Source organism: Cantharellus anzutake, assembly GCF_015039405.1.
Source record: "Cantharellus anzutake strain C23 chromosome Unknown EI90scaffold_89, whole genome shotgun sequence".
NCBI lineage: Eukaryota > Fungi > Basidiomycota > Agaricomycetes > Cantharellales > Hydnaceae > Cantharellus > Cantharellus anzutake.
In genome coordinates, this window is record NW_024067039.1 from 114311 (window position 1) to 128779 (window position 14469).

Below are 14469 nucleotides of genomic sequence, written 5' to 3' on the forward strand. Positions count from 1 at the left end.
TCAAACATGGGTCCCCCTAATCTGCGAATCAAGCAGTCCAGGTGGACTTCATTGAATTGGGGGCCTTTGCATCCTTGCGAGGTGAGGAATCCCAGTAGTTCTGTGAACCACTGCCAGAACAACTCCATGTCGTTCTCCCCTGGCCATTTCTTGCCAGCCCATTCTTTAGAACTTCTGGCTTCACTCCCTCTGGGTAGGGAGTGAGTATTCTCACTTTGGCCATTCTTATGGCCTTTTCGTACCATTTTTCCAGGTACTCTTCTTGCTCCCCTGCCTTTGCAGGGTCGCTATCCAATGGAGATTTCTCCTTTGGAGGGGTTTTTGCTGGAGGGAGTCTCTCTTGCAGCGTTTCTTTCCTTTCAGGCAATTTCACCTGAAATTGTATTGGAATTCTCTCATTGTTTTGAGAGAGTGTGGTTGTATTACTTCTCTGTTCAAGAGGCTTGTCGAAGGTGGAGGTTTGGCCAAACCTTTGGTATATGCCAATTCTCCTGATTTCTGAACACTGCCTCCTTTCGGCATCATCTTCTCCTATCCTTGGGAGAAGAATCTCTTTTGCATCTCTGTCAAGTCGCTGACAATATTCCAGTGTACTTTCACTGGTTGTTCTTTTCATGAATTTTTCACAAGTTCTGGTTTTATCCTGGCCTGTGGCCCAGGGATATTTTTTTTGTTTCCACACTGTTTTGTGAGAAGTTTATTTCCTTCAGCAAGTCAGTTTGCTTGCTGATTTTTTGGATCGAGATTATCGCATTTATTATGCGCGATTCCTGGTTTTCCAGGAGGAAGTTTGGCTGGGCAGTAGTGACTCTCCCCAGTTAACATTGCTGCTTCTGAAGGGGTTCTTGGAGTAAAAACTCCATCCTCACTTTGTTTAGGCGATGTCATGACCCGACATATCTGTCACTTCCGTCTACATGTCCTATTGCCACTTGGCCCATCCCTCCCGTTATCATCATCATCCATCCACCCATCCATCCACCTGTCACCCTCATCCACATTTCATCCCTCACGCATGTACCTTCCAACCTAGGTTGCCCACTTCATTGTTGTCCGCCCCCAGCTGGATGGCTTGCTAGATGGCTGGATGGTCTTTTCTCTTTTGTCTGCTTGCGGACTATTGTTCTTCCTTTTGTTCCTTGCTTGCCTTTTGTTGACCAAGTTTGCCGATATTAACTATTTGTTTGTTTCTTCATTCATTAATATCACGCTTGATCTGCCACTCCTTCTGGGCCGGTCTTATTTAGTTACTTGTGTTTATAACATGTGTAGGTTACACCGGATGTACCTCAGTTCGTATATCGACTTGGATTCCCCCTCTAAACTCTTATCCTCATCATAAGGCTTCTGTCTGAAATTGGGACACCAATGTAAGAACGAAGTGCAGCGCTCCACCCGAGTCGCTGAAGCTGAAGTCCCACCCTCTGACCTTACAAGCCCGGATGACCTCACGTGCCTTGCAGGTCACCCGGATACGCGTCTGGCATGTTCCTGACAGGCGAGGCTGTTGCAGAGGGCACTTCCCTTTCATAGAGGGGTCTGTTCACTGGTTTTTCCTTACTTTTCCATAAGGCTTCCTCAGCAAACTCCCTCATTTCAGTTCACCTCCTCTTCATGATCTCAGAGACCTCCTCCGAGGTTGGCAACCTTGCCTTGTCTGGCATGATGTGGGTAGTGTAAACAGCGGAAGTTCTTTTTGAGCTTCTGTGCTCTGAGAGATCCTGCTCTCAGGGTGTTTCTTTGCACCTTCTTGGGCCTTTAGCCTGAGAAGAAGTTGGTCTTTGTTTTCCATCCTCCATTTGGATGGGACCTGGAGCAAGTCCAGTAGTTTTTTGGATAGCCGACATGGATATTCTTCCCTCTGTTTCCCTTTGTCTGCCTTTGGGGCTTGACTTGGGGAAATGGGGGAGGACTCCAGGGGATAGTGGGGCCCTGGAGTTTCCTGCAACTGTATCCAATCAGCTTTTTGGGCTGATTGTTCAGCGCTTATGCATTTATCACACAAGTCAATCGCCCCCTGAGGAGGTGAGAGATCTTCCCCAGCTTGGGTGAGATCAATGTGACATGAAGTTCTAGGGGTATTGGGCCCTGCACTTACTCCATGTAAGTTTTTAAAACCTTCAGGGACCAGCCCCGAGGTGGTTGTTCGCTCTGGATTGTGATGATCCTTGTCATCGTCTGACAATGGCTGTTGCTTTGAATCTCCCATGATGGGAGATTGCAGTATCTTTATAAACCACTCATTTTTCTTTATCATCACTGCAGACATGACCTTGGACTTGCAGGTGTGTTTAGGTGCCATTGGTGCTATCAAGTCAAGTTGTTAACACGATTTGATTGTCTTTGTGGGTTGTGTTGTAAAACACACCTCATACACTTAAAAAAGTGTGAGGTCTCAGTGGGATTGCTCAGCACACAGAGCCATAAGTGATACAATGGTGTGTATATTACGGTGTGCGTAAGCGGTTAACACAAGTTCCTGCTTACCCACATGACTATATGTACATCATGATTACATATGGCTTGGGGTTCGGGGCTATTTCCCTGACATTTATGGTACATTGGCAAATCCCTGTTACAACATGGGGCATGCCACATCATCCTCACACACAGCCATGGCTCTCCAGGTGTTTCCACAGGAGGTCCTGAGAGGGTCTGCTGTAGGCATGAGGTGAGTGTGGTGGCAGTGATGGCAATATAGGAATGTTAGATACAAGAGGGGCATTGTCATATCTGTACAATCCTGACCTCCACTCCAGGTTCCTGGAACTCTGAAACTGACTCTGGAGCCCCACTTCCCTTCCACCACCTTCTCCTTGCTGACTCCCAAGAGGTTATCCCACCTCCAGCTCCGACAACACCTTTGGTCTGACTCCAGACCATTCCAGGTCTGACCTCAACCTCAACACCTTCCAGATGAGTATGCAACTATGCTCCCAACTCCGGACCTCCACTCTGGAATTCCATTTGCATCTCCATCTCAGAACTCTGGTCTTAGCTCCAACCTCAGACTTCGACCCCACCTCCGCTTATACCCATTGTATTGGTTAGCCAATTTGTCAGAGTCCATGTGTCTATTCATGGCATAAAGATATCCCCAGGAAACTAGTCAATATCAAAGCTAGGGAGCTAGCCTAGCTGGCATAAGAGCCTTGTATACATGAGCTCCACTAACTCATGAGAGCATGGTTACATTGGGTGTTAGAGACCAGATTGAGATGAAGGAGTTGTCTCCGTGGCAGAGGGCTTTGGCCTCAGCATGTCATATCCGTACAATCCCGACCTCCACTCCAGGCTCCCGGAACTCCGAACCTGACCTCTGGAGTCCTACTTCCCTTCTGTCACCTCCTCCTTGCTGACTCCCAAGAGATTATCCCACCTCTGGCTCCAACACCACCTTCGGTCCGACTCCGGAATATTCCGGGTCCGACCTCAACCTCGACACCTTCCAGACAAGCACGTGACACCTATGCTCCTGACGGACCTCCGCTCCAGAATCCCATTCGCATCTCCATCTCCGGAACCTCCAGTCTTAGCTCCAACCTCAGACTTTGACCCCACCTCCACTTATACCCATTGTATTGGTTAGCTCACTCCATTTAATTGCCTTTGCCAATATTCCGGAGTTTAACTTCCGAGTTCGGACTTTCCGGACTTATGTCGGACCTTGCAACTATTGCATTGCTCCATTCAATTCCGCTATACTCCCTCATTCCTATTTGGGCTGCTGCTTCCTTTCTATTCAGTCAGCTAGCCATTCCCCACTCCCAACCTCCTTCCTTCCTCCTTGGGCCTTGGCCCTTCACTCCTCCTTTGGGAAACACCATTGAGTCAAACCCTTGACCCTCGGTGTTGTTCCTCTTTCCAGCTCCCTTTGTCTGCTTTTGGAGTACCCTTGCTCCTTTTGATTCCGGACCCCTCCTTATATACAATGTACATAGTAACTTGTAACCTCAGTCCGAAATCGACCTGAATTCCCCCCAAGAGACTTTCCCTCTGCTAGATCCGAAATTAGGGACCCCCAGGACAACCAGCAATGGCACAGCGCTCCACCTGAGTCGCTGAGGCCGAGGTCCTTCCATACTAAGTCTCCGATTCCACTCCAGAGTCGTCTGAATCAGCCCGGTTCTAACACAGCAACTCGGACCAGGAGCGCTGTGCCAAGTTACACGTCCGTGCCCTAATTTACTTACTGGCAATGAGAACTAAAGGGGGATCAACTCTAGTCGATTTTATCACTGAGGTGTAACCTATGTACAAGTTAAGTTACAGCGAGGGCAGGCCCATGAATGGCAGGGCCGGGTGGAGCGGAGCTAATGCAGTTAAACATTAGCCGATTGAATATTACCAACAAGTCGGGTTATGGGGTTAGTGGAATGGCAGGCGATAACCCAGAAATGGAAAGGAGGGATAGGCCCGAAGGTGGGCTTGCAGGGCAAGCAAGTGAATTGCCCAGCGGAGGCGGGAGTGTGCTAGTGGATGTCGGAGCTGTCCAGAAGCCTTTGGGGCTCTGTACTTAGGGAGGTGTAGGTAATATATTGAAAAGAGGGGGTGGTGACCATTGAGGGAGGTGGAAGTGATTGCGGAATACAGGAGCTCTGAGGTTAGTGAAGAAGGAGTGGAGGTAGTCCGGAAGGATCGGCGGTAGTGGAAGATGGTGGCTGTGGATGGATATGACACTAGTGTCATATCCCAGATCTTCCCCCTCCACCCTATTCCTATATGACTCATATGACCTCCACCGGCCCTCCCAATCTCTCTCTGCTGCCTCCAGTCGATGCCAACAGCCCTAGGACTACCTCCTCCTTCGACTCTCTCCCACTCTGCCTCCCATCTACATCTGCATCACCTCTGGACCTCCACTACCATACCTCCACCTCCTCAGACCTCTTGTTCAAAGGAGATGGACCTGCTCATTGTTGGTAAACCTCAACTTGCCTATTGTAAGGTCAGTGTAGGTGTGTCAGGGACAGCTCCGAAAGCGGCGAGGTCCTGGCATGCGGGACTCAGTGGGACAAGTAGCGGCTGTGCGTAGCGGCGATCTCGTCGTGGGGTGAGCGTCCCCGACCACTTAGTCTGAAGTGGGAATGTGAGAAGAAGGCTACTTCTTCGGTTCCCACTCCAGCTGTTATTATATACATGCGGGATCGGTCACGTGGGGCACGCCACATCACCCTCGCACACAGCCACGGCTCTCCGGGTGCCTCTGCGGGAGATCCTGAGAGGGCCCGCTGTGGGTGTGGGGTAAGTGCGGCGGCAATGGCAGCGATATAGGAACGGTGAGATACAGGAGGGGAAATGGGGATGCGTGCCGGTGATACATTGAGCAGCGGGAAAGGTGGTCCATGTGGGAAGGAAAGAAAGAAAGAAAGGAAGAAGGGGGAAAGGAGAAAGGAAGAGGGAGAAGCGGTGCGGAGCGGGGGAGCGGAGCGAGGGTTGGGTGGGGCGTGCCCTGACAAGGTGCCGACCTTGGTGCCTCTTCAGTTCTCAAGACAATCGAAATATAGGTTGTACAGAACTTAGTATTTCGACATGATGAGGGGAAGAGTGAAGTCCCCTTCACTCAACTCCAGACAATACATAAGTAAATACAGGAGGTACAACAATGAATAAAGAAGGAATAATATAAACCACCACCATTCCTTACATCTATCTAGCCTCCTTCTTACTTCCGGTCTCTGCACCTCCGGTACCTCCCCATTCCTACCTAACCTCTGGTCTTGATTTGATATTTTCTACAACCCCAATCTTCCGGACTACAACTTCTGGGCTCCGGACCTTTCCAGACGTCTTCCTCTGTAGTCCCCTGCTTATTCTTAGACAGGTGCAGGCCTTGCCATTCAATTGGCTTTTGATCCTCCCACCCCACAAATCTCAGATGTAATTCAGGCTTTTCACCTATTCCTTATTTGTCCTGTGGATTCTTTTCTATTTACTTCCCCTTCCCTTTGTTTACCTTCAGATCCAATTGTTTCTGCTATATGTATGCACATACCCCTCCAGTAAATAGTTCCCCCAGTTATAATATAAGTGTCAAGTCCTCGAATCCAAACCTTCTCCAGGACATCTATCACATCCCACTCATCTGCTGCTCTACCCTGAACCAAGAGCTGAGTAACAGGCACGTCTAAAGGTACCTTGGTGTAAAACCCAAACAAATCACATGACAAACAATTGACCCTTGCTAACACCTCCATCATTAAGTAGTGAGGGGGGGCTTCTGGCCCCCTTCTGCTGGCAGCCTCGGTTCCTCTGTTGCCAGCTCCCCTGACAAATTGGGGACAATGAGAACGTAATGGGTGCAGCGCTTCCTTCCGAGTTGCTGAAGCCGAGTCCCTTCAACACCCCATCACCCTCAGAGCTCCACCCCACCTCCAGTGTGTCTCTGACCCACCATCAGACGACCCGGAATACTGAGCTCCACCAGACAGCGCTGCCTGGGTAGCGATCGGACCTATCCCAGGAATGTTTGTGACACCTAGGACTGGGACTAGATACCCCAGTGACCGGAAGGATTCCCCCAGGGCTGTCCTGGAATGAGGACTGGGCCCTGACAATCATATAGGATATATGGAAGAAAGAATGAATAGAAGTGGGCCCAGGTCAAAGGCCAAAGGGTCTGGAAGCAAGTGGAAGTAAACAGTGGAGTTGGCCACATAGCGGCTGGCAATGGTTGTCACCTATTACTCATCATGGGATCAATATAACTAGGTGTCGTAGCAAGGGGGGTCATGATACCTTCTTAGATACAAAATCATGTTTCAAGAGCATGCTCCCCATGCTCTCGGAATCCTGAGAGTGAATGAATTGATTCCCCAATTCATCCAATTCCCTGGCTTTGTCAGGGCACACCTGCCTCACCCGGCTCCACCCGGCTCCACTCCACCCACTACCCCCTTCTCCCCCTTCCTATTTCCTCCTCCCTCCACTTTCCCCTCTTTCTATTCCCCCTCTGTATCATTCTCTATTCTTCCTATTTCTATTTACATGGATGACTTTCCTTTGATCAATGTACTATTGACCCGCCCACGACCCACACACGATGCACCCAGCCCCGGATGCTCCGGACGACCCCCAGGTGCACCCAGCATGCATGCCTGCAGCAGATCCCTTTGGGATCCCCCACGGGGATACCCGGGTGGCTGGGGCTGTGCATGGGAATGACATGGCACCTCCCATGTGACCCAAGTGCCATGTATATAAACATACCTGGGGTGGGAACCAGAGAAGCAGTCTTCTTCTCACCATTCCCACTTCAGGGACATTTGCCTGTGCTGGACCCGTTGCCATACATGCTGGCTTCATACCCCACCGGGCCCTCAGCACTGGGCGATATACCCAGACACTCTCGACCCCGGACCGGTCCCTGACAGGCCTGCACCACGAACACCCCACACTTGCATCTCACTATTGCACCATTGCATCTGTGCATGCAACCTCAACAGCCGTGTGTGCAACCTCAATGGCTGCCAACATCAAGCCTGTCTTGTTTTTTTTTTTTTTTTCCCCTTGCAACATTATGTACTTTGAAGTGCCACATATCACTGCAACATAACGGAATAACCGCTTGCTCTAGTAGTAAAGCTCAGTCTCACTATATGCACGAGAACTGTAATATTACCTAATGCTAAAGCTATAAGGTAATATACAATGAGTTACAATGTATAAGGAATAAGAGTAAAAGAATGTTGTAACTAACCTCAGTCTCAAGCTAATGCACGAGAACTGAGGGAAAAAGGAAACTAATCCAAATGAATGAATATAGTTTGTGGACTTTGCGGATAAGTCCGAAGTGACCAAAATAAGTAAGAAGAAAAGGTGTTGTGACCAAGTAGTCACGCTACTGCAGGAATGTGGCTGTCTGGGCGAGTTCCTCGCTCGGATGTGGGAATGTGGCTGTACGAAAACTCGTCCGGCCTCCCATAGCACACGGTTCCTCCAACACAACAAAGGCATGTTGATGCCCAAGGACTATCTACATGCATACAGGGGCATGTTATCATCAAGATCCCATTACATAGAAGGATCTGCTTGATCACTAGCCAAGGGAGAATGCTCAAGGTGTGGAGTTTTGCACTTACATCTGTTGCAATCATGAAGTGCACAGAAACTGAGCATGTCATTTTTGAGACAGAATCGAATCCCTTACCCTCTCTTAGCGCCAGGTGCCCTTCCTGAGCTTGAAGCGGCGGTAGAGGGGCTAATGGCCGCTGTGTTGACCATGATTTGCGCTTAGAACAGTTCACATCAGGTAAGTGTGCTACAAGTGCCTGACTACCTACATGTCTGATGGAGAAGCAGTATCGGCATCGTTCTGGTTTGCTTGACTGTACAAGCAATGAACCGCTGCACTGGAGGCGCAATGAAATGAACATACTTATGGAGATACTGCTCAGCTTTATCCCTCGAAATCTGACATAATTCATCCACAGCGTGCTGGATGTCATCATCTGGCGCCACAATCCACTTGATGGACCCATGCATCTTCCTTTTGTAGCCACTTTGGGTTCACAATTTTGTCAGGCAGGTGAGCAGACTTGTTAATCATGAGCTTATGAAGCCAAGATAGCCTTCTTGTTCCCATTTCATCACAGCATTTGGGTCCCCCATTGCCTCACCTGTTAATGTTGTAAGTTTTTTGAGTTCAGCCATGCAGATTAGTACTCACAAAGACCCTCTCTAATCAGGGTGGTAAGTTTGGACCACAAGTGCACTGTATTGTCCTTGGTGACTTTCACCACACCTACCATCCAGCTGTTTGAGGTCATTTCTGAACTGGGTGAGTAAGAGTTATTGCCTACCTGTGACACCTGATATTGCAAACCCTTCCATCTCTTGTGTGCAAACCATCATGTCCTGCTTCAGAGTAACCACCCAGAACTCTTTGGCAGGCTCAGTTGCCCACACATATGGGGTGAAGACATCCCCAATGCGGCTTTTTAGACAATGAGGGTGTCATATCCATCCCTGGCCATCGACTTCCGGTCCCTCCGATCCCTCCGGTCTAGCTCCACTCCTCCCTCACTAACCTCGGAGCTCCCGCATTCCGCAATCCTCTCGGTACCCCTCGATGGTCACCACCCCCCCATTTCAATTTATTACCTATGCCTCCCTAAGTACGGAGCCCCGAAGACTTCCGGACAGCTCCGACGTCCGCTAGCGCACCCCCGCCTCTGCTGGGCAATACACTCGCCTGCCCTGCAGAGCCCACCTTCGGGCCTATCCCTCCTTTCTGTTTCTGGGTTATCGCCTGCCTTTCCGCTAACCCCGCAACCTGACTCGTCGGTAATATTCAGTCGGCCAATGTTTAAACCCCGTTAGCTCCGCTCTGTTCAGCTCCACCAATTGCGGACCCGTCTTCGCTGTAACCATATATATATCCCACTTGTACATAGGTTACACCCCAGTAATAAAATCAACTAGAGTTACCCCCTTCAGTTCTGATTGCCAGTCAGTAAGTTAGGGCACGGATGTGTCACTAGGCACAGCACTCTTGGCAGAAGTCGCTGAGGCCAAAGCCCTCCGCTACGGAGACACTCACTCGTCTCGAATCTGGTCTCTGACAGAGGGACTCAATACCACACGTCTTGTTGATGTGGGTGGCCTGGTCCACCTGTAAGTATCAGTGCTGGATATTAGTAATATCACTCACAATTTCTTCAATCTGGTTCTGTGCATGGTATGCCAACCAGTGGGCACTGAGCTCAGGTGATGCTATGTGCTTCTTGGTACCACAATGTTTGTGACTAGTGAGGACTCCATCCAGCAGTACCCTCCAGTGGCATTCATCCTCAGGTGTCTGGGGGTTGCTTACATCTTCCTGAGTAACAATGCCCATTTTGATATCGTCCAATAAACTCAGGTAAGCAGTGTCATATGACATTTTCGAGAGTGATTCCGCTAAGATGAATCAACGACAGATTGTGATTGACATGCAGTGGTCTTGACTTACTGTCCAGGCGACCTGCTTCTTCAATAGCATGAGCCCATGCGTTGCTAACATGTGGGCTCCTAGTCTTCTTATTCTCTCCCATTGTAAAGAGGATCTGATCTCGAACCTGTTTAGCTGAGCGGTGCACACCTTGTCCTGAAAACTCATTTGCTATCGCATTCACATCCTGCTCAAACTTCTCCTTCAATTCCTGAACATGGCGATTGAACGCCTCTTTTGCTGCCTTGCCATTTGGTTTCTCTGGGGTGCCATTGCCTGCAGCTGGTGTGGCATTTACAATGCCAAACTCTCCAAATTCGGATGGCCAATACAACATGAGAGTGTGCATTTGGGTACATGTTGAACATGTGGTTAGTCAAAATTTTACAAGCCTGTGGCCCCACTGATTTAAGCAGTAGATGGAATTCGCAGATATTTTGTACAAAAACAATCTTAATCGCGATTTTCTAACCAAGCCTCGTGCATCTGAATGAGGCAACAGATGAATCCTTACTGATTGAGAAATGGACCTGAGGACTTGAGCAAGATCCTCCACAGCAATCTTCTCATTGAGGCAGAGGGCGCTGATGGTGTTGATATCAGCTTCACTAAATTGGGTGGAGCTTTTGTTGCTGATGGATTGCAAGAGCATCAATAGGTTGGAGCTGGTTGAACTGGAGGCTACTACACTTGGGGGGCCATCGGTTTGGTGGCAGCTATATGACCCAGCAAGCTGGCCTGATGACGAAGGATACAGAGCTACCTGGGAGATGGAGTGTGTTGATGATACTGTTGGCCTACCAGATGGTTTGTTCACGAAAACCGGTGCTCCAAGTGAAGTAAGTGAGGTATCTGCTAGTTCTTGATGCAACTGTTCAAGCGTCATTGTCTCATTGTTGGCTTGGGTCAAGCGATGAATGCTTGTCCAGCTTCCAGCACTCATGGCCAGTTTACCGGCCCTGGGGCTCAACTTAACACCATTGCTACCCTTGGTCCTTCTTCTGCTGGTGCTGGCACTTTCACTGCTGGGTGCAATATGAGGGAGCTGCACTATTCCTCTGTTGGTGGCAGGCAAATGTGGGACCTAGAATTCAGTTGCCAACGGTGCCTTGACAATCCCAGGGCATTGGGAAGTAGAAGAAGCAATGATCCTCAGTCCTACCTGTGGCTGATCTATTACTAGCCTGTAAGCCGGTATTCGGGTGGAATCAGCTTTTTCAACTTACACAACAAACTGTGCTGAACTGCAGACTGCCAGGCAGCAATGGAGGTGCTTAAGTGAGTCTGGGCACCAGGTGGTGATTCAATTTTGGCCTCAGAATGACTGTTGACAAAGGGGTTGGCAGTACAAGAGGTGTTGGGGCTGATGTGGGTCATCATGGACAATGAGCAGCATGGTTGCTGAGTCTGTGGTGTACACCGGCATGGCTCTAGCTTCTGCAAGATTTCTTGCTTGAATTCATCCCATTCAGGTCGGCCCTTAATGCATTGGGATGCAAGGACTTGCATGCTGTAGGAGAAATAACGGTCACACTATGGAAACCCATTATGGAAATATGCCAGATAAATCACAAAACCCCATAGGACAAGGAGATATGAGAAAATAGAAGGACCTGAATTTTAATGAATTTTAATGAATTATTACGACTACACATGATAAATTGGAAGAAAGAAAATTAGAAAAAATACTTCAAGCTTAGCATCATCAAAAAGGAATTCTCGGGGGAATTTATAGCAAATATTAAACAAAGAATTAGGACAATCGACCAAGATTTGACTATAAAAACAACCAGAGAACCTCCACAGAAACTACTTTCCCATGTCTGCACACGTAGCCAAGGATGGAAGTACCATGGAATAAGGATTCCTTAGGAACTAATGCAAAATTCAAAGTCGTGTTTATAATAGGAAATGTATATGTCTCTCAAACAGACCCAATGAAAGTAATTACAGGGAAACTACCCATAAACGATGGAGATATGACTAAAACTCTCGAAAAACGAGGACAACGTTTAAAAGGCAAGTGCGAAGAACAAGCAGTAACGACCGAGACGAGCTTGACAGCTCATTAGAAAGGAAGAGATCTAATCTTAATCCACCCAAATTTTCATAATAAAAGGATCACACATCAATGAGATATCCAATAATGGGAAGAGCGACATCAAAAGTCTGGGCTCAGGGAAAAGACGACGTTTACATAGGATCCATATTTAAAACACACTACGGAATTTACACGGAAATTTTGATAAATAGGAAACTATAGTTATGCAAAGTTTCAGCCCAAACGGTCCAGCCGTTGTGAAGTTATACCAACGATGGGAATATAGAAATCCGCATCATGTTTAAAGACACATGAGGGTGGCAATGCGAAGGGAACTGGCTGTCGGAACTGAGATCCGCACTTCGGCAGATTGCGAAGACCAATTTCTGTCCAAATAAGGAAGACCCCGGTCAAAACAAAGCATGGAAAGTACAAAACAACCTTGGATCATGAGGGAAAAATCTGAAATAAATCATGGAAGCCCATACGACCCTTATGCAACCCAGACAGGGTCGCCTGCCCACGGGGTGGTGGGATAGTTGGTGCCCCACCCCTTGGTGTGCTGGTCCCCATGTGGGGTCGCGCCTCATGAGGCCCGGAACCGTATCCCCTCCCCCTGACCTGGGAGGCCCCCATCATAATGGGTTTGGCAGTGAGGTCTGCCAGTGCACGTGCCTCTCTGAGCTCGCATTTCAGTAATTCGATCTCCCTTTTTTGGAGATCAACCTCTCTCTCTGTGTCTTTCAGAGAGTCGAAGATGCCCTCGGCATCTCTTCATGCTCTGTTGTATTCGCACCTCCAGTGGGCACAATGGTCGCAGGCGTCTTCTGACACCCTCGAGTTATCAGACCATGCCCGTTTGGATGGTCTGGACGAGGAGCCGCTGTCGCTCCCTCATCTCCCTCCTATGAGGGACTTCATCTCTTTCAGCTCCTCACGGAGCTGACCTGTCTGAGCAGCTACTGCTGATGCGATGGCTGATTCCCAGCCTGCATTTGGCTGGGGTGTTGTTGGACCTGGGCTGAATTGGCCAATCCAGGGGTTGATCTGGCCAGGGAAGTTCCCTGGGGAGTATACCTGGGGCTGCAGCAGCAAATGCTGCCCCTGGAATGGCACTTGTTGCACCATCAGTGTAGTTTGCACCGCATATGGTTGGAAGCCCCTCTGAGGAGGCTGGGGGTATGCGGTTCCTGTTAGCAACATGGATGGTTGTTGGTTCGTGGCACTCATTTGTGCTGCGTGCATCATGTAGTCCATGGCGCTGATCTGCACCTGGTGTTGTTGTTGTTCCGGGGAGCCTTGCTCCCCAGGTTGTCATATTTCGATGTCCGGTGGCTTGTTTGGATCGAACTGAGGGTTGCCTCCCCCAGAGAACGACATTTCATCGTTATGTTTCTCGTGGTGGTGGGAGGGGTTTTTGTTCTTGCATGCATGGGTGTTAGACACTGGTCCAGGGTCGGCACCGAAGGTCGCCATTGCAGGCTGCTATAGGCTGTGATGGCCATGATGCTGCGAACAAGGCCTGAGGGTAGGGCATTTGGCCTCAGCGACTCTAAAGGAGCACTGTGCCCCCTAGCTGTCTCTTGGCCCTCATTTCAGGCTTACTGGGGTTGCCTTGCTGGGGTCAGGACTTAGGGGTCGTGGTCAAATCAATATTAGAGCTAAAGTACTATAATGTAGTATACAGGATATATATATGAAGGCAGAATGAATTGAAGCGGACCCGGGCCGAAGGCCGAAGGGTCCGGAAGCAACCGGGAACAAGGAGCGGGGTTGGCCGCACAGCGGCCAGCAATGACTGAGGGTCAAAACAAACAATAACAGATAAATAAAGGAGGAGTGTAGGGCCACGATAGCAGCGATGGTATCGTAGCTGGACTCGGAGTTGGGCCGGAGTCAGGCGCGGGAATGGTAGCGGCCCTGTAGGGGCCAAGTGGGCAGGGTAGAGGAGTCGCGCTGGGCACAGTGCCAGAGGCAGACTCAGGGCAGGAAGGTTGGTGTGGCTGTGGGGGAGTTGGCCAGGTGCAGGGGAGCCTAGGGGCAAGCAGGGGAGTGAGCAGGGAGTCCTCAGGGAGGATAGGGCTGAGGTTGGGCTCATGCTCACGCTCACGCTCGCATAGCGGGAATGGGCTCGGGCGGCATCGGGATGGGCAGGGAATGGGCCGGAATGCACGGCCGTGACAGTGGGATTCGCCGCAGTTGTGTGTGCTTTTACATGTGAGCCTGTGGGGTTTACTCGCCTGGCCCATGTGATCTCTAGTACATGGTGTGGCTGTCCAGGCGAGTTACTTGCCCAGAACTTTCCCACACTCTTGGCTGTGGGCCATTGTCCCTCAGCTTTACTTCCTCTGCCTCTGTTTTTGGGGGCGTAGTGATGCCGAGAGTTCCCTGTCTTCTTTGATAGGGAGTTTTTCTGGTTCCCTTACATTTTGTAATGTGAGGTACTCGTCCAAGTGGATGAGGTCATTGCAATTTCCTAGGGGTTCCCATGTGGGGT

General features: G+C 49.5%; 2 protein-coding genes across 2 annotated transcripts; one reads left to right on the forward strand and one right to left on the reverse strand.

Annotated features, from left to right (window-relative positions):
• Positions 1-9622: 9622 nt before the first annotated feature.
• EI90DRAFT_3132513 (uncharacterized protein) lies at positions 9623-10268 on the reverse strand (the record flags this gene model as incomplete). Its single annotated transcript, XM_039064480.1, has 2 exons — positions 9623-9900; positions 9953-10268. 2 exons carry the CDS (start codon positions 10266-10268, stop codon positions 9623-9625), a joined length of 594 nt encoding a protein of 197 aa, XP_038910082.1.
• A 298-nt stretch (positions 10269-10566) lies between these two features.
• On the forward strand, positions 10567-11114 carry EI90DRAFT_3020755 (uncharacterized protein; the record flags this gene model as incomplete). The annotated part of the gene is made up of 2 exons (XM_039057542.1): positions 10567-10770; positions 10812-11114. 2 exons carry the CDS (start codon positions 10567-10569, stop codon positions 11112-11114), a joined length of 507 nt encoding a protein of 168 aa, XP_038910083.1.
• Between the last annotated feature and the right edge of the window lie 3355 nt (positions 11115-14469).